Source organism: Remersonia thermophila, chromosome 1 (assembly GCF_042764415.1).
Source record: "Remersonia thermophila strain ATCC 22073 chromosome 1, whole genome shotgun sequence".
Taxonomy (NCBI): domain Eukaryota; kingdom Fungi; phylum Ascomycota; class Sordariomycetes; order Sordariales; family Chaetomiaceae; genus Remersonia; species Remersonia thermophila.
The window spans coordinates 4,575,417-4,594,364 of record NC_092217.1 but is presented as its reverse complement, the minus strand read 5'-3'; the positions used below and the strand labels follow the sequence as shown (position 1 = coordinate 4,594,364).

General features: G+C 59.9%; 5 protein-coding genes across 5 annotated transcripts; 1 reads left to right on the top strand and 4 right to left on the bottom strand.

The window, feature by feature from the left end:
• Positions 1–471: 471 nt before the first annotated feature.
• VTJ83DRAFT_1279 (uncharacterized protein) lies at positions 472–3,679 on the bottom strand (the record flags this gene model as incomplete). The annotated part of the gene is made up of 5 exons (XM_071007420.1): positions 472–1,352; positions 1,453–2,191; positions 2,278–2,437; positions 2,517–2,716; positions 2,795–3,679. 5 exons carry the CDS (start codon positions 3,677–3,679, stop codon positions 472–474), a joined length of 2,865 nt encoding a protein of 954 aa, XP_070870632.1.
• Positions 3,680–6,401: 2,722 nt separating this feature from the next.
• On the bottom strand, positions 6,402–8,193 carry VTJ83DRAFT_1278 (uncharacterized protein; the record flags this gene model as incomplete). The annotated part of the gene is made up of 5 exons (XM_071007419.1): positions 6,402–6,601; positions 6,663–6,792; positions 6,868–7,515; positions 7,588–7,683; positions 7,816–8,193. The coding sequence occupies 5 exons, from the start codon at positions 8,191–8,193 to the stop codon at positions 6,402–6,404; spliced, it is 1,452 nt and encodes a 483-aa protein (XP_070870631.1).
• Positions 8,194–10,703: 2,510 nt separating this feature from the next.
• Positions 10,704–11,980, top strand: VTJ83DRAFT_1277 (uncharacterized protein; the record flags this gene model as incomplete). The annotated part of the gene is made up of 3 exons (XM_071007418.1): positions 10,704–10,760; positions 10,822–10,959; positions 11,012–11,980. The coding sequence occupies 3 exons, from the start codon at positions 10,704–10,706 to the stop codon at positions 11,978–11,980; spliced, it is 1,164 nt and encodes a 387-aa protein (XP_070870630.1).
• Positions 11,981–12,265: 285 nt separating this feature from the next.
• Positions 12,266–13,688, bottom strand: VTJ83DRAFT_1276 (uncharacterized protein; the record flags this gene model as incomplete). The annotated part of the gene is made up of 2 exons (XM_071007417.1): positions 12,266–12,446; positions 12,574–13,688. The coding sequence occupies 2 exons, from the start codon at positions 13,686–13,688 to the stop codon at positions 12,266–12,268; spliced, it is 1,296 nt and encodes a 431-aa protein (XP_070870629.1).
• Positions 13,689–16,008: 2,320 nt separating this feature from the next.
• VTJ83DRAFT_1275 (uncharacterized protein) lies at positions 16,009–17,362 on the bottom strand (the record flags this gene model as incomplete). Its single annotated transcript, XM_071007416.1, has 2 exons — positions 16,009–17,076; positions 17,147–17,362. 2 exons carry the CDS (start codon positions 17,360–17,362, stop codon positions 16,009–16,011), a joined length of 1,284 nt encoding a protein of 427 aa, XP_070870628.1.
• Positions 17,363–18,948: the final 1,586 nt, after the last annotated feature.

Sequence of the window (18,948 nt, the reverse complement as noted above, 5' to 3'; positions counted from 1 at the left end):
CCCTAAAAGAACAAACAAAAGAAGAAGAAAAAACCCTGCAGTGCGAGCAACACAATGGATAGGGGTCAACAGAGCTCATCAACGCCAGAAACTTTGCGAGGATCAAGAGGAAGAGAAAGAGAGAGTGCAAGAAAAAAAGAAAAGGGAAAAAAAAAAAAAAAAAACACAAGACAGTAACACAGCAGGCCAATGGTAGCCAGCCAAAACAACCCATCCTCTTCCGTCCATCCATCCCGCTCCCTTTCTCCCCTCCATCACCCCCCCTTTTTCCCTTCACACCACCGAGTGCTACGTGTGCTGCTTCTGCTTCTGCTTCTGCTTTTGTGCTTCGGCTGCCTGTCTTTCCTGCGTGGCTTGTATCCAATCCAATCAACCTTGAAACTTGAAGCAGCCTTCCCCATGTCCCTCCACATGCCCATCCTCCTCTTAACCCCCCTTCACACGGCCAACCTGGAGCTGTGGAGCTCCGCACTAACGCCACCCCTGCCCGCCGCTGCCTCCCATGAACCCTTCCTCGAGCGTCCTCTCCTCCAACGTCCGGATGAAGTCCCGGTTCGACCTCCCCTGCTGCTGGCCCGGCCGGCCCCCGCGCTGCTTGCTGTTTGGAGGCTGCCGTGCCGACGTCTGGTGGTCCATGCCCGCCAGCCCCTCGGGAGGCGGAGGGTAGTACGCCGGGCTGGGTTGCAAACGAATGGGGTGGTTCGGGTCCAGGTGGCTCGCGACGCGCTGGATGGCCGGGGGGATGCCGCTCTGTTGCTGCTCCATGGTCGAAGCGCGCGGGCGGGGGCGGCCGCTTTGCTGCTGCTGCTGCTGCTGGACGGCGGTGGTGCCGTACATGGCGGAGGCTTGGGCGTAGTTGCCTGGCGGCATTTGGACGGGTTGGTTCGGGGACATGCCCACCTGGCCGTAGGGGGCGGGCTGCTGCTGCCCGCTGTAAGGCGGGTGGGCCCCTTGGTGGCCGCCGCTGGGCGTGTACATGTTGCTGTTGCCGCCGTATATTGGCGGCGGCTGGGACCCGTGGACGGGCAGCTGGTACTGGCCGCTGCCGTAGCCTCCCGCGGCCTGGGCGGCAGCGTTCGCTTGAGCGGCCTGGGCGGCCTGGGCCGCTTGCTGGGCTTGGGCCGCTCTTTGCTTGCTCAGCGCTTCGGCCTGTAATTGTTGCTGCGTTCCGGGAGCGGGAGATCGGTTGAGGGCGCTCGACTTGAGGTTCATGGGCGGCACAAACTGGCCCGTGAACTTTTGCTGGGTGATGAAGGGATGCAGCTTGGCCTGCTGCGGCGACCACCTCTCGAGAGGATTGATCATCAAAAGACCTCGGACAAAGTCGATGAAGGCGATGCGGTTGTTCATCTCTGCGATATCCCACCCCCCCTTGTCAGCCTCGAAAAAAAAAAAAAAAAACAAGGCATAACCCGGCCAACGGCGACCTAGGGGTTCGAATCCATCACTTACCCCTATCGATTTCGGCCGGCTTCATATTCTTCCTCGGCATCGGATACGACTTGATGATCTCCGGCAGCGTGTTGGCCTGAAAGTACTTTTTGCTCGGCTGCTCCTTGACGCCGCGCTCCCTCGAGTACTGCTCCATGCTCTTGAGCCGATAGGTGCGCCGCCCGAACTCGTCCTGGTGCTTCTCGAAAAAGTCGCCGGCCTGCTTGCCCATCTCGATCATCCAGTTGGGCGGGTTGCCGAGCATCTCGACGATGCGCGCGATCTGATTGTACTCGGACGAGCCCGGGAACAGGGGCAGGCCGAGGAACAGCTCGACGACGATGCACCCCAGCGACCACATGTCGATGGCCGAGGAGTACGGGAGGCCGAGCAGGACCTCGGGCGACCGATAAAAGCGCGACTGGATGTAGGTGTAGACGGTCTGGCGCTCGTCGCACGCCGATCCGAAGTCGATGATCTTGATGATGGGGCTCTCGAGGTTCTTGAGCAGGATGTTTTCGGGCTTCAGATCGCAGTGGATTAACCTCGCCTTGTTCAGCAGGGCCAGCCCGTTAAGGAGCTGCTGGGCGAAGACGCGGACGAGGGTGGTGCTGAGGCCGCGGAACTGGTTCTGCTTGATGAGCTCGTAGAGGTTCACGCTGAGCAGCTCAAACACCAAGCAGAGATGCTGCCGGTGGATGAAGGTGTCCTTGAGCCGCAGGAGGTGGTGGTCGTCGTTCTTGTCGAGCTTCGTGTTGAGCTGGCGGGCGACGGTCAGCATCGTGGCGCGGCTCGCGTGCGGGTGCCGAAACCATGCCGGCGCTGGCGCTGTCTGTCTAGACTTACCAGATCCAAGACGGACACCTCCATCATGCTTTGGTTGAAGTAGGCCGTGCGGTTCTTGATGACCTTGACGGCGACCACCTCTTGCGTCTTCATGTTTTGGCACTTGACGACCTGGCCGAACGTGCCCTGGCCGAGCACATCCAAGATCAGGTACCGGTTCCTGCGTGGCGGCACGGTTAGCGAGCCGTTTCTGTCCGGGAACACGTTGAGCGCTGGGCAGGGGGAGCAAGCGTTCGTACTTGTGCCCGGCCTCCTCGGACCCCAGGATGTCGTTGACGTAGAGGATGTAATCGCTATCCTCGTTGTCGTAGCCGTCGTTCTTTACGCCCTTGCTCGGCTTTGTCAGGACGCGGCGCGGGTTCCGCGACGACTCGTACTTGAAGCCGGGGTTGCAAATGCGGTAGGTGGCCGGGAGGTGAACGGTCAGCGCTTGGAGGGGCTGTTCGCGGCGGGGGCCTTGTTAGCTCTGGAGAGGCGGGATGGGGAAGGACGAACAGGGCACGGAGCCGCCACTCACGCTGATGAAACCGCCCTCGGGGTTGGCTCTCCGGAACGGCGGCTGGCTGTTGACCTTGGGCTTGAGATCGGTCGGGGCGCGGACCCGCTTGAACTCGGGCACCGGGCCCCTGTCATGCAGCGACGTCGAGGGACCCGGGCGCTTGGGCGACTTGGGGTCCGTGTAGGCGCCGTCCATGGGGGAGGCCATGGTCCCTGACGGGTATGTGGTTTCGGGCGCGCCGTAGCCCCCGTGCATGGACGGCAGCTGGGACGCCGGCGGGCGAGAGGTGGTGTAGTAGGGGCCCTGCTGGGACGAGACGTAGTCGGCCGGGCGGGTGGGGGATTCGCGCTGGACGGGTTGCTGCTGCTGTTGGGCGTACTGGGCAGCGGACGTGGGCTTGGAGGCGGGAGCCGAGGGGCCGTACGGGGGATTTGGCGGGAGGACCTCCATGGGCGAGTATCGCTGGGCGGCGATGGAGGATTCCTGCTGGAGGGTTTGGGGGCGGCCGGTCGAGAGGTGGTGTTGGTGATGGGGCCGCATGGGATATTTGGCGGTGGGGTTCAGGGAGGCGTAGGGGTCCTGGGAGTCCTGCATCGGGACGTCGCCGTTGCCGTCTCTGAGGCCGGGGCTCGCCATCGGGGAGGCGGCCGACGATGACGACGACGACGCCTGGGGCTGCTGATGAGGGTTGAGACCTCCCTGGTAATTGTCGTACTTGAAGCCGGCGGGGGGCTGCTGGACGGGGTTTGGGGCGCCGGTGGCAAAATCGCGTGGCGACCCCATGGGGTTCACGTTCACGGTGCCGGCATTAACAACGCTGCTGCTCAAGCCGCTCGCATTTCCGTTATATCGTCGTTGGGCGGTAGCGCTGGCAGGTTCGCCGTAGGCCTGCCATTGCTCCATGGCTGGTGCGAGAGGGACGACCGAGAGCTGACGCTCTTGTCGAGTTGGAAATGCGGTGGGAAGCGTGAGGATATCGCCCGTAGGTGGTGGTGGTGGTGGTGGTGGTGCCGGTGGTGGGTGCTGTTGTTGTTGTGGATAGGTCAAAAGTTAACGGTCGGGAAGCACTTTGGGCTCGATCGCTGGCGCTGATCAGGTCCTCTGCTTCCTCTGGTGCCGCTTGTGCTGGCGCGCGGAGGAGGGGGGGGGGGGTCGGGGTGGGTCGGGTGGTGGGGGGGGGTGCCAATGGAAGAGAGCCGCCCTGTTACTGGCCCACTGAGCTCGCTGCCAAGGAGTTTCGACGGTGGGCAGGGATGAAAGGAAACCTCGCTCAGGCTGGCCCTAGGTAGGTCCAGATTCCAACTTGCCCTGAACCCGGGCTGGACGTGGACGGAATGATTCAAGCGATCTTGTGTTGACCTGGGGGGTTTCCCGGCGGACTTTACAAAACCACCTACCTCACCTCACCGCACCCTGCCAAGGTTGCACAGCGCAGCAGGGCATCCAGCAGCGCGGGTTGGACAAAGGCCACGCCTCCTCCTCGATGGCCGCTCGCGGAAACGGCGAGAGATTTCTCACCCGCCTAGCTACATGCGCTACAGTACCTTGCATGCATGGCGGTTGGCTCGAGGCAGTCATGGAGGGGTAAATGACGACCTGACGGCGTCGAGTTGATGGGGTCCAAGGCTGGGCCTGGCCCTGCGAATGCCTCCTTACCGAATCCGGACATTCTTAGGCCCATCACCCGGACCGGGAGAGCTCGAGGCTCCCGGGGTTCCAGGGTGTTGGCCGGCCATTTGTTCGGGATTCCCTTTTTCTTTCACCTTTTCGCGCGGATGCATTCAGGCTGTTGCTTGCACAGAAGGGGACGCCAAAGACGGCGCTCCGCAGCGTGCTCCGCAATTGTCGGGCTGGCCGAACCATGGCTTGCTTCCGCCCCCGGGTTGCTTGCCTGAGGTGCTGGCCACAATGGCCTGTCGGCGCCGAGCCAAGACCTCGAGCTCTCCAGAGCCCCGATGAGGCTGTGGATGCCCCCCTTCTTACGGGCGTGCCGTGTTGTGTTGTATGTACTCAGTATGGCACCAGGGCTGTCCGAACCAGCCCTATCATGAACTTGCCAAAGGTTGACGTCACGGTGACGCCTTGAGTCAAGCAAGACCATCCGGCCAGCAAAGTCTGAAATGGGCACTCTCATGCCCGGATGGCTTCCCGTCGACCTCGATCCAATCGTCGCGGCCAGGACGTGTTCATGCGTAGCTTGCATGTTGCAGCAACCTCCCTCGACGGGCCACGAGGCCCAAACTGGCCTCGGAGCAGGTTCAGCTGCCGGCCACAGCCCAGACCGAGCCTTGCAAGCTCAAGCCTGACCGAGCCTAAGGTACCTGAGGGAAGCCCTCATTCTTCTTCAGGGAAGCCCGCTGCATCCTCACAAGACACCCGCCGGGGACCAAATCGTACGTGGTCATCATGCCATGCCACCACACCAGCCAGACAACCAACTGTCTTAGGGAAGATGGCGAATGACACAGCCTCGACAAAAACGGAAACCATGGACGAACCAAATTATCGGGTACCTATTTTCCTCCCGCGCCGTTAGCTGGGGTATTCGAATGAAGACTTTTCCGTTCCATTTCATTCCCGGTCATTATCGACGACATGTCCAAGCCAGAAACACAGAAAAAGCCACCCGCCTTACTCTCCTTCTTCTTTCCTCCCTCTCGATCCGACCAACTACCAGCAAGCAGGACATGGAGATCGACTGGATAGATATCTCATGTCCCGCCTCGCAATTCCAGAAACACCCGTGGAAGGCACCCGACCATCACAACGCCACTATCTTGTGCTTTTGTACCTCGAGAACTCCCGGCACCTGCCTGGCCGACCTAAGCCTGGTGATAGAAACGCCCCCAGGTCGTGATTGAAAAAAAAAAAAAGACGACAGGTACACTGGAGATTGGAGATGGAGAAATGGAGAGAACCCTAGACCCCGCTTTGACCTAGATAGAGACCGTACAAACTCCGGTTAAACGCTGGAGATGATTTTCCGCGGGGTGCGCATTAGATGCTGGTCAGAAATCTCAAAGAAGATCTGGCCCAACGAAAACGCGGTACGAAGGGGAAAAAGACGACGCTGAACATGGGGCCATCAATCATACTAGCGGTTGGTATCCAGCGCGCGTGGCGCGCGTGAAGAGAGAAACAAACCAGACGCAAATAGAAAGCATCACCGAGAGAGAGAGAGAGAGAGAGAAAGAAGGTTGCGAAACCCGTGTGAAAACTAGAGAGAGCAGACACACCTCCTGGCTGCTGCGTGTAACGAGGACGACAAACCGTGAAAATCGAAATCGACCAAGACGACGTCAAGAAGACAACAAGGACGAAGACGGAAACCCCACGAGCAAACGCAGTCACAAGACCGTGAAAGGAGAAAAAAGTGATGCACCGATTGAAGAGGCAGAAGCTCCCATTTCCCCAGCCAGATTTCCCAACGAGAAAAACGAAAAGAAATCAACTTGAAAGTGACCTTTTTTTGATCGGCTCCCCATCATCATGAAACGAAAACAAGGAAACGCCTCGCCGAGATCCCGAGGCGTTGGGTCAAGACCTCAGCGTCACCCGTGGAGGCTGAGAAGCAGAATGCGGCACGGGCCGCGGGCACGGTGAGGCTCCGGGCATGATGGCCGGATCAACCCTGGTAGCCCGAGAAGCCGTTGTTGAAGTTCCCAGCCGGGGCCGGGGTGTTCCACTGCGCGTTGGCCTGCTGGCCACGACCGTAGCCGCCGGCGCTCGGAGGGCCGCTATAGCCCATGGGCTGGGCGCCGTAGCCGGCAGGGGACTGCGCCTGAGGGCCGCCGTAGCCCGGCTGCTGGCCCGGGCCGTACGAACCTGTGAGAGACCACGTCAGCGATCAAGTTCAGGAAGGCCAGCAACGTACGTTGCCACGTACCACCGAACTGATTGAAATAGGTGGATGGAGTACCAGGATATCCAGGCGTCTGAGCGCTCTGAGGGCTGTACGGCTGATTCGGGTCAAAGTGCTGCTGATGATGGTGGTTCGGCGTCTTGTCCTTGCCCCACTGCGCAAAAGCGGTAGGTTAGCACCCTGTGCGTGCGCCGAGCCAAGAAAACGGGAGGAGGAGAGAAGGACATACGCTGCACTTGAGCGGGCGCCCGTTCACATTGTAGCCGTTGAGCTGGCAGATGGCCATGGCGGCATTCTCGTGGGTGTCCATCTTGATGAAGGCGAAGCCGCGATCCGCCTGGAACCGCGACTCGACAACGTAGCCAAAGTTCTGGAACAGCGGCACGATGTCGTTCTGGGTCGTGTACGGCGTCAGGTTGCCGACGTAGCAAGTGGTCTGCCAGGCCGGGGTCTGGTTGACAACCATGTCGTAGCTATGGACGCCGTGGGTCGGGAAGTGATGGTGGCCGTACGGGGTCGTCGGGGTCATGCCCATCTGCTGCATGGCCTGCTGCTGATGGATCGACGGCTGGCCCTTCTGGTTGGCCCAGTTGCAGCGGATGGCCCGGGAGCCCAGCCACTCGCCGTCCATGGAGCTCAGCGCCTTCTCGGCATCGGCGCGCTCGCGGAACGCGACGAATCCGTAGCCGCGGGAGCGCCCCGTCTTCATATCCCACATGACGCGAGCCTCGGACACGGAGCCGAACGCGGAGAAGGCCTGCAGCAGGACCTCATCGTTGACCTCGTTGGAGAGATCGCCGACGAAGATATGGAAGTGGCTCGACGTATCCTCCTTGTTGGAATTGTTGGACTGATAGGCCCAGTTGACGCGGATTTCCTACGCGACGCCCATCATCAGTATCAAGGATATCCCAAGCGAGGGCTCGGAGCCGGGCGGCGACGAACGTACCGACTGGTGGACACGGCGGCCGTTCAGGGTCTGCATGGCGCGCTCGGCAGCACCAGGGTCGTCATACTCGACGAAGCCATAGTTGTAGCCCTTTTGCTAGACGTGAGGGAAAGGCTTGTTAGCAAGGGTGGCCAAAGGGGGTTGGAGGGATGGATGGAAGGGGGGGGGGGAGGGGGGAGACGAGGCGTCCTCCCCAATCCCGTGTCGGTAGCCCGATCGGACACTCACGTTCTTGTCTGGGATGATCTTGACGCTCTGGACGTGGCCCGTGGTCTCAAAGATTTGACGGAGGACGTCTTCGGTGACGCGGGGGTCGAGGCCGCCGACGTACAAAGCCCGCTTGTTCGGCTCGGGGGCGGCGCGGCGACCAAAGGCACCGCCGCTGGTGGGCGACATCAGGTTGCCCTTATCGCCCCCGGCGCCCATGGGCGAGGTGATGGCGGTTGGAATCGGGTTCGTGTTCTGGGGGATGTGCAAAGGGGGCGGAGGCATGTGCGACGGGTTGCTGCCGGCAGTCTGGTTCCCCTCGTAGCCGGGAGCGCCAGCATTGGGCTGGGGCGGCGGAGGGAGCTGTGCCGAGGTTGTCGAGGGGCCGTTGTCAGCCATTTTGGTTTGCGGTCGTGACGAGGTGGCGCAAAAATTGTGGTTGTCGACTCGGAGCAAGAGGTCGCAACGACGGGATTGCTGCGACGGTCCTTCCAGGCAGATGGAGAGAAGTAAGCAGCAGGGTCGTTCTTGGCGTCAACCCCACCGAAGATGCTCTCGGCGCTGAATGCTGGGCTGGTTCTGGTATGTGGAGAGGATCCTTGACACCGGGATTCTTCTTCGAGGAAAGAAGAGGCAGCGGAGACGTCAAGCTAGAGAGCTTTTGAAGACCTGGCTGCGACCTTGAGCGCCTGGGAAAAAAATGCGGGCCACCGTGTGATTGTATGCTGAACCCGGAAGGGCGGAGAAATCGTTGCTTGTGGGCGCTTCTTTTCTGGTGTAGAGCGGAAGCTTGTTTGAGACTAGGGACAGCCGAAAACCTCTGGCGGTTGCTCCAAGTCCAGATTACCCTATGCTGGTGAAAGGCAAAACGACCCTGGGCCGATGGAAGGCACTCGCAGAACTGGCGATGGCGTTGATGAAGAAGCAAGTGGGAACGCAGACAAGGACAGGAGGATGTGGAACGGCTGATGAACTCTGACTCGGTTTGGGGCCGTAACGACACGAGATGTCGGCTGTGTATGAGAATTGACGACAACAACAAGGAGAGGACGATGAGATGGACAACGATACTGCTAAGGACACAAGAAGAGGAAAAAGACCCAGCCGCTACAGAGGAGGAGAGCCTCCGAAAATGAAAACCGCAACGGCCGACCAAGGTAGGAGCTTGAGGTGTCCCGGTGGATGGGTGGTGCGAGAGGAGGGAGAGAGGTTCAAGAGGAGAGCTGTGTGGGTCAGCATCGTGAAAGAGGGGAACGAATTTCTGATCAAGCCAGTGGCCGGTGGCATGGGCAGAGCGGCGATTGGCAGGCAGCCTCTGCCCACACGGACAAGCCTCCAGCGTGAGCGTGAACGAACAGGGGTCAGGGCCCAAGGTGGCTCGAGCGTCAGCCCCGCATCAGCCCAGCCCGGGCCCACCCTTCCTTTCTCCCGTCCCGCGCTAGGTGGGCCCCGCCCGAGCCTTGGGGGGATCTACTAGTACTATAGACTGTGATAGTAGGTGGGCATCCCCTCCATGTGCTCGACACTTATTCGAAGACACTTTGCATCTTTTTGGTCCCTTCGTCGGTCCTCGTCGAGTCTGGCACCGGTCACGATTGGAAGAGGCGGGGTGGGGGGTTCAGCTGGCGCTCGCATCTGCACTGCAGCATGCGCAAGGTGCGCGGGTCATTCCACAATTTAGGACCGCGCTGGAGATGGCGAAAACCAGGGGGCCGGCTGTTTGCTGCAAACAGCCACCAATGGGCATCCGTCGCATAGCCAACAGGAGGCACGGTGCCACCTCCTCGCCGTGCTTGTGGTGTGGAGGGAGGAGGACAGATAGCATCACTGGACGTTTGCTGTCCTTGGGGCCGAGACGGGTCGTGGGGGGCTCCGCGACGTAGGGTCTGCAGGAGCTGCGTTGCTGCTGTTCAGACACTTCCAACAGCGCTGTACCTGCGAGGTACCTAGGTACCTTGATAGGCACCTGTCTCAACCCGGCTGTCCATTCAAGGGGGAGAGAGGCGTAGCCAGAGTCACCGAATCTGGGGGTGAGTAAGAGATACAAGTTCCTCCTCCGATCCTCAGCTTGAGGCGTTCTGTACCTAGGCATGCTTTTGAACCTACCTCTCGCCCCTTACCCCCTTCCAAGAAGAAACTCTGCTTCACTCCTGGGGTAATGGGTGCTCATCAGGTCCGATCATTGCTTGAAGTTTTCAGGGGCGGCTTGCCCACAGGCTTGCGATGCTGGGTATGACCCAAGGTCTATTTTGGAATGCGCCCAAAAAGCCGAATAATGACCATCCCTTGTAATTTGACCAACATAGAAAATGAAACAATGAGCAAGAACCGGCATCACTGCTGCTGGACATGTCGAAAAGGAACTCCGGATGTAGAAGGGTCTGAAAGGGTTCTACTGTGCCACGCAGAAGACTGATGTTTGGCCCATATGTGAGACGACCCCACATCGGCTTCACGGATTCATTGCCGATCAGATCAGCGCGCTAGACTAAATCAGGACTAGTGCGTGATTGTGATGCTGGGCTGTCAGGGTTAGGGTCACCGTGCATCCTAGAGGCTCAAGCGCGTGTTGTCGTGACCCTGACCATCAATCACAAAGCCAGTCTCATTCATCCCCATCAACAGCCAACGCCATTGAGAAGCATCCAGCAACACTAGGACGGACGCCATCAGCTCCTTGACTCCTACAACGCATCTGATCCATTACAGCCTATTCCAACACCGCCTGGCTACCCGTTGGTCCATCCCCACTCTCTGCTGTTGCATCTTACCGCCTGGGCGTTGGCTCTCATCAAACACCAACAAGCCCGGTTGCTTTGGTTGTGGTGGTCAACCCGCCCTGGAACCGGAGGGTTTTCCAAACCTCATGGATCATTCACCAACAACACGCTGAATTGGTTGACTTCACAATGGCGCAACCTCCACGCCCAATCACTGACATGCTCCCTATGGTGGTCAACAATGTGGTGAGTGTGGAGGTCCCGCCTGCATGACAATGCTTCTTCCGTTTCTAACTGCTTGGTGAAGTTGGTTGCCACAGGGAAGGCTTTCAAGACTGCAAAGCGAGATGGGCCGGCTTCCTCAGCATCCCATGCCTATGAGACCCGCATCCCCCTGGAGTTTGAAAGGTTCAACGCGATTCTCGATGAAGTGGAGAGCGAGTTCGTATGTCTCTCTCGCCACGGTCGAACTGATCCCATGCTGACCGTGTGGGTAGCTTATGGCAAAGGCCGTGCTCGAGCGTGACCTGAGGCAGCTGAAAGCCAAGCGGCAACCACCTCCAGAATCTCAACCCGTCGCACCACCAGCGCCCATGGGCGTCGAACCAGACGTTACAAACTCATCCAAGACGGGGTCGTTTGGCCCCTCATCAGCCACCCCCCAGCCAGGGGCTCAGCCCAGCAAGCCCGCCGCACCGTTTCCGAACATGGGGGTTGATACCACCTCACCCCAGGCCACCGCGAAGCCAAATCCGGCAGCACCATCGGTGCAAAGGAACGTCATGAACTCGGGCCAGCCGACCATGGCGGCAGCCGCAGCGGCAGCCGCGAAGCCCGCCAGCGCGCTCCCGAGGAAAGACGCCAAGCCCCCAACTCCCCAGATCCAGCGGCCCAACAGCGTGGCAGGGAATCCCCAAGCGACGGCGAAGCCCCCGTTAGGCCCTCCTACCAACAGGCCGGCGTCGCAAGGCCCTCCGGGCGTGACGCCGACGCCTGTTGGAAACGAGAATCTCTTCACCGGCATGGCCTTCTCTCTGGCACCATCTTCGAACGACACACAGGCTCCAACGCAGGCGGGACAGCCGCAGAGAAGGCCATCACAACAGCTGCAGAAGCAACAGCCAGCCGCGCCAATGGTGGCCGGCGCGGGCCAAGGAGCTGGTAATGCCCCCGGCGCCAACGCGGAGCCAAAGCCCGCTGCCGGATCGGCAAACGCCGCGGCCAGCTCTGGGGCTGCAGCCGAGCCCGGGAAGCCTGTTGTTGATAGGAGCATGAGCTCGGACTTTGACGACAAGATCGATGATCTGTTCAACTTGGGTGGCAGCGGGGATATGGACAACATGAATCTCTCATACGACCTCGGCAACTCGGACAACAGCAACTTCAACGACATGTACTTTGCCTCGGGCGACAGCGGCGGTGGGTCAGGGGACTTTGACGACGCCTTCTTCAACCTCAACGGTTGAGTGTGACGGTGGGCAGCGGTGGTTGGAATTGCGGTGTTTGAACCTTCCGGGCTTTTGTACACGCGGCCAGCAGGGTTCCAGATGGGACCCAAGGGGGCTTGGGGGGTTGGCGAGAAAGGAGAAAGACCATCGATACAAGATCCAAAGAAGGGGTCATTGAGGAACAAGACAGCAGGTATTATTTATGCAACTAGTACTAGATATCCAAAATGAAAGCTGGTCGGAAGCCTTTCGACACCACATTATTTCCCTCCAGGGGATTATCAACCCAACGTCGCGCCCGTCTCATGGTGTCTGCGTCATGTTCCACATGCCCTTCAGCATCGCAGGGAACGCCGGGTTCCTCCAGCCCGAGAAGTTGTGATTCATGGCCCCCCAGGATTCGTCCGCATCGGCCCTCTTGTCGCGGGCATAGTAGCTCCCCTGGATGGCCCAGATGGCCCAGTCGGCGTCGTTGCTTTCCAGCCTGGGTGATAACAAGGTCAGCTCCAGCTTCTCGTCTCGGGGGTGGGCAGGTGTTGCTTGTTCAGGGACGGCTCGATCCTCGGGATCCGAGGCCCAAGCTCTGTTCTCTCTTTTTCTTTCTCACTTACCACGACACCATGCACTTCAAATATCGATCATCCTTCTCGCTCAGCCCGTTCGCCGGGCCGCCCTCCATGCCCACCCCAAACTCGCTCAAGAACAACGGGCCCGTGTACTCCTTGCCCTGCTCCAGCACGAACCCACCAAACAGCCCGTACTGCGCCTTGACCATGTCGCAGCTCCGAAACGGATCCGGAAACGTCACGGTGAAGCTGTACGCATGCATCTCCCACACGTGCTTGCCCTTCCAGCCGCTCGTGTCCAGCATCCTCTTGTCCCCCGTCCGCAGGTGCAGCAGGTCGGTGCTGCTCTGCGTCCCGCCCACGATGACCAGCACGTCCGGGTTCGTCGCGTGCACCAGGTCGCCCCCTTCCTTCATGTACCGGTACCAGTCCTCGCGCTTGTTGAACGTGCCCTGGAGCAGGAACTCGCGGACCTCGTTGCGCAGCGACATGCCCACCACCCCGCGGCGTCCCTTGGCCCACGCCGCCATGGCCTGCAGCCCGGCCAGCCACTGGCCCGTGTTGAAGTAGCGGCTGTTCCAGTGGTTGTACCCCAGCCCGGCGTCCCACCACCCGTTCCCGTCCTCGAGGTTGCAGCACCAGCCCGCGCGCGAGACGTGGTTGTCCAGGATGGTCATGACCCCCTTCTCGGCCAGCAGGTCCACCACCTTGGCAAACACGTCCCACGTGGTCGTCTTCTGGGGGTCGATCCACGGGTTCCTGTCGACGACCTTCTTCCTCAGCGCCTCCATGTCCGCCGCGCTCACCCCGGCGGGGGATGCAGCAGCCGAGAAGGCGGCGTTGATGGTCCGCCCCGGGTCGAGCGCGAAGTCGGTGCTGTAGGTCAGGCGGACGCAGTTGAACCCCTGCGAGGCGATCCAGGTGGTGATGAAGTCGACGGATTGGTGCTGAAGGCCCTCGGGGAGGTGGGTTTCCATGTGCCCGGCCCAGTTGATGCAACGAAACTTGACGCGGGCGCCGGCGGCGTCGAGGATCCAGCGGGAAGCGGTGCGAAGGGGAAGGGCCGGGAGGGTGGTGTTGGTGCTCGCTGCGGAGGCGAGGGGGAGGGCGAGGAGGAGGGTGACGGCGAGAAGGTGCCGTAGGAGGAGGAAACGAGCCATGGTGATGTCTAGGAGAGAGGTCGAGAGGAGGGAGCGAGCTATGTATGAAACCATGTAGATGCTCATCAAGGAAGGCCGATGCGAGGCTCTCGCGGACGGCTTGGGTACGCAGACCGGCACGCCAACCTACCCAACCGGCGCTGAGTGTCGTGATAAAATACAAATGAATGAACAGCGCAAGCCGCGCAACGAAGAACGAATGTAGACAATGCTCAACCCTCAAAGGATCGAGTCAACATAACAGCCTCCCCGAGTGAACGAGCGACAAGAGAAAGGAGCAGGATAGCCCTCGGGATATCGCACACGAACGGGGGAGGGGGGGGAGCAGGAGACTTCCGAGCAAGACGAGCTTATGTACCCCCTTGGTTATCTGTAAGGGTAGTGAACGTTACCTCCTCCTCCTCCTCCTCCTCCTCCTCCTCCTCCACTGGGCGTACCAGGGACGCGAGCGTCCCCCCTTTCTCACATTGGGAACGTCCAAAAACAAGGAGGCCATTGTCGTCGCCCCTGGAAGATCGAAGAAAGCCCGTCACCAAACAGGATTCGCCGCCGTCGCCGCGCCTCCCGTTCCTCTCCAAACGAAGGAAACGTCGTGCAGGCCTGGTCAGGGTTCGCACGGGGGCCTCCCGTTCCGTCCACCCTCACCCGACGCATCAGTCAAGACGCTGCCAGACAGCCTACCAAACCCATACCCACATCCCCGCCGCCGCGCGCGGTAAGCCCGGCGGACGAAAGACGTATCGCGCTGTCCCCGTCGCTCGCCCTCCCCCCCTTTTGTCTCGGCTCATAAAAGCGCCGCCGTCCAAGACCCGAACCACGTCACCGGAGTGGCCAGCGCCCACCCCGGTCTGGGGCTGCGGAATGGGAGGGCTTGTTTCAGAGCCTTTTCGGCGCGCTCTGGCGGGCAGCGAATCGGCGCGTCCAGCAGCCATCTTGCCAAGAACCAACGTCTGCTTGCTGGGCACGATGAACCCGGGGATTGGGGGATCGAGGCTGCGCGCTGGATGGAGCCCTATAGTACATACGCTAGTTACCTACGCCGTATGTAACCAAACCCCGAACCTTGATCGTTGCAGAGACCGAGCCGCGCCTTGGCCACACCGAGTTGCCTGTCTCGGCTCGTCGTACTTCTTTGTTGATGATTTTCCGGTGAGAAGCTTGAACATGCTTCAGGATCCAATCACAAGCCCGGGCTGCGGGCTGGGTGAAGTAGCAGTAGCCGCCCCTGTTGTGGCCAGGCACCTTCGTGGGAGGCCGTAACAAATGCAGGATGACGTAGCGTCCCTGTGCTTCCTCAGGGCTCGATGGTGATCTATAGTATAATAGTACACAACCGCAATCCGCGGTCCAAGGCTCTCTGCCGTGGGCAGTTTCGATGGCTGGGAGTCAGCGTTGTTGGGTTATGCATGCAAACTCTCATCAGGTGGCCATCCCACCGTCGGGTTTCGTGCTGAAGGAACTTTTTTGGTTGTAGAAGGGAGAGGTGGGGAGGTAGGTATGTTGTGTTACATAGCACTCGGTCGGCCGAGATGCTCCCACGCGAGCTCGGCGCGGTAGTTGCTTGTCTTGTGCAACCGACTTACACAACAGTGCCTTTGTGAAATATGGTTGGATGGCGGCCCTGTCACCCTCACTTGGATCGCATCGACCGCCAATAAGAAAAGTAACCATGTTGAGCATAGATGCCAGGCCAGTCCTCAGGTCCCCTACGTATCTAACCCGTTTGATCCGTATCATGCCATGCCTTCCTCCCAGACGCCCTGCTATCCTCGCCAAGCATCGCTTTCACGTTCTCATATCATCCCGAATACAACGGCAGACAACATGGTGGTGGTGTATCAAGAAATGTCCCGCAGACGAGCCCATCCTCATCAATTAGTTCACTAAGAAGTATTGCGATTACGCTCAGCCATGGTCGCTGGCCGACCAGCAGAGCCCATTCTCCCAAAGAAACTCTAATTACAAGACAGGGGCTAAATAATCATCAAGTGGTATAGTGGTATAAATAAGGGCGGTGTATGTATGCTCATCGTCAGTCGTTAAATTCGGGTACCAAGAGAAAAGAAAATGATCGCGGTCAGGTAGGTGCCGTGGATGGCTCGCTCAACTTCACCATACCCGAGGCGGGTACTCCGTCGAAGAAGGGCAGGACCCCCAGAGGCTGGCTGCTGGGTTCCTCGCCCCGAGCCGTTCGGACCCTTCTTCCCAAGGGGACTGATCCGACATTTGCCTGTTCAACAAGCACGAAAACGACAAACCAGAACGCTGCGTGTCCAAAAGGAGGCAGGCTCGCCCGCGGGAGATAGATGAGTGGGTGTGCTCAAGTTGGCGGTGCTCGAGTCTCGACAATAGGTATCGTCGCCGGGATGGCCGCTGGTGTCGGCGTGGCTGCCGAGCCTGGTGTTGCCGCCGTCGTCGTTGCGGCAGCCGCCGCCTTGGCCTCTTGCTCGCGACGCTTCGCCAACTGGCTCTTAAACGCGCCCAGACACTGCACCAGGGCCTCCTCATCGCGGGTGCAAAATCGGTACGTCTTCTCGTCGGTGATGATCTGCAGGCAGTTCTTCTTGGTGCGGCTCACAGGGTCGATCTCAACGACGTTGACAATGTCGGCCAGGTACAGCACAAACAGCACCGACGACTCGGCTTCGTCCTTGTAGAGGATGAAGTTTCTCGGCCGTAGCACGCCCCACGACTTCTTCCACTGCCGGACGCCGCCCTTGCTGCGGTGGAACCACAACCAGCCTTGCCAGACGATACGGTCAGGGTCTGCGTCGACGGGGCCGACGCTGGTGCGGTTGCCGGCCGCTCCGCCGAGGCTTGTCCTCGGCATCGCCGGCGAGGTCGAGAGAGACGGGACGGCAAGGCTCTCAAAGGATGCGGCAGGAACTCGATGGATGTCGAAGTCGGAGAAGTCGGAGTGGCTGGCCAGCTCAGCGCCCGAAAGGCCCGACGAGTCCAGCTGGGATGTCCGCCGGGGCGGTCGCCTTTCGCCACCAGCCCTCACGGGGGCCTTGGGGGGTTCTGGAGAACTGGAGAGGAACGCGTCGGCAGCGAAGGCACGGCTCAGGTTGGTGGCGTCGTCAAGGGTGCCAGATCGAACGGGTGGGCTCGCCAAGAACATCTCTTCCTCCTCTTCTTCTATCCTGGCATCCTGCCGGATCAGGTCGACCCACTCCTGGGCGTCTTTCGATGTCGGCGCTTGGAAGTGGTAGTTCCTCGAGGGTGAGAAGAGACCGAAGACGTTGGGTCGCTTGTGCTTGGGGTCCTTCAGCAGCGTCACGGCCGTCAGGTCGGAGAGGTAGAGCTTGTGCCGGAGTTTTTCCTCCTTGTCCGACTTGTAGATGGAGAGAGTATTTGGCCGCAAGACCAAGTAGATGGTCCTCCACGTCTAGAATCACCTCCGTCAGCGTCGTGTTCTGCGACTCCCTGCCTGGCCGGTGCCTGTAGTTTCCACCCACCTTTGTCTTTTGCGTGCGCTTCTGCACGTAACCGCTCTTGATGACGCGGTCGAACTCGAAGCTGCCGTTTTGGTTCACGGGTGAGTAGGCGTCCAAGGTCAGACGGTTCCTTGACCCTGTGGCGGGGATGGCTTGCGATTTCGACGATGGTTGCGACTGCGCAGGGGTCGTCTGGGCTGCCTCTTCCCGAGGCCGCTGGTCGTCAGAGATTGACATTTTCGCCAGTTGTGTCTGTATCTGGGACATGGCGGTGCGTAATGGAATGCCGTCGGGGTTGCACGGTGGCGGTGGTAGTGGTAGCGGTGGTGGTGGTGGTGGTGGTGGTGGTGGTGGTGGTGGTGGTGGTGAGTGGTGGCGACGGCGACGATAACGACACAACGAACGGCTGGGAAAGGGCCGGATCAAGCGGCGGTGGCCCGAGAGGAAGGGAATGACGTCAAACGAGCGACACCTTCGGAACCGAAACCCGAGCTCCCGAAGGAGGGCGACGTGATCACGTCAGGCAGGCAGCGCGGTTGTGATGATCAGTTTTGTTGAAGAATCTCGAGTCTTGGTCGAACCGAAGGGCACCGAGGCCGCTGGGCGAAATGTGTTGAATTCCGCGAGCGGAAAAAAAGGGGGGCAGAGGCGAATGTCTCAAGATCTGGCGTGGTAGATCGGAGAAAAGGTGCAAGATGCTGGTGTTTTCTGGTTTGACGGTTCTGTTGTTGGTGTTGTTGTGGCTGTTGTGGTTGTTTTCGCTGTCCTTCCTGGCTCCCTCCTCCCTCTCCCATTCCTCTCCCTCGCAAAGTTCGCTGTCGACGTCTCCCAGGGAAAGTTGGTCTCTTTTGTCCACACAAAGGCCCTGCGGTCTTTGCCAAGGTCGTCGTTCAGCTCGTGGGAGGAGCCGCACGCTCGGAAGATATCCTCAAGTGCCGAGCTCTCGTGACACAACCAGGGTCAAGTTGACACGATCGAGTCAGCCAGCGAAAGGTCTCAGGCGAGCGCTTCCATGCATCCTCGGGGGGTGAAGGGAGGGTCACACGAGGCACGCGCGCCCTTGGCGGCAAAGCAGGTACGCCTGGGTGTCTTGTCACGAGCGCTGGAGAAGGCTGGCCTGGAAATGCTGAGACGTTAGTCGCTTCGTAGGGCCAAGTTTGGGCCGTTGCGCAGAGGCAGAATAGGTGCCAGCAGCCATTGGGCGACGAGCAGTCAATAGCGACTTGAGACGGTAACCCTCATGCGAGACTTGAGGGTTGTTGTGCAAAGGGGGTGCACGGGAATGTTTGTTTCCATTGGCTGCCCAAGGACAACTCGACTGCCTCTGGACAGCTAATAATATCTCCTCTCCCTGGGGCCTTTCGGAGAAAAGCGTTGAATGATGGGATGGGGTCAGCGATTCTGTTTCAGGAGCATGGGCAGGTACGAGATCCAGAACGCCTTGGCGGTTGTTTCTCCACTCAATGCCGCAGCCCTGGGAGGTGGACAAGGGAGAGAGGCTGCCCTTTTTGTGTCATTACCGGGAGTCGGGCATCCACTGGATCCATGAGGTCCATGCCGCAGCCAATGTGGGGCACCGCGGTGGGGGGCTTGGCGGGAACAAAGTGCCGCTGCACGAGGGTGGAGCCAACGGCCAGAAGCATCATCAGAGAAGCAACGGGATCTCGCGATGCAAGTCTCACTTTTCCCGGTTTCCGCGGTCTGCAGAAGACATGTCAGTCAATTCACCCTCGGCCCGGAGAGGGTGTGCTCATCGTCTTCGTCGTCGTCGACCGATCCCAAGCGCATTTCGCATTCGGAAAACGAAGCCAGACACTATTGTT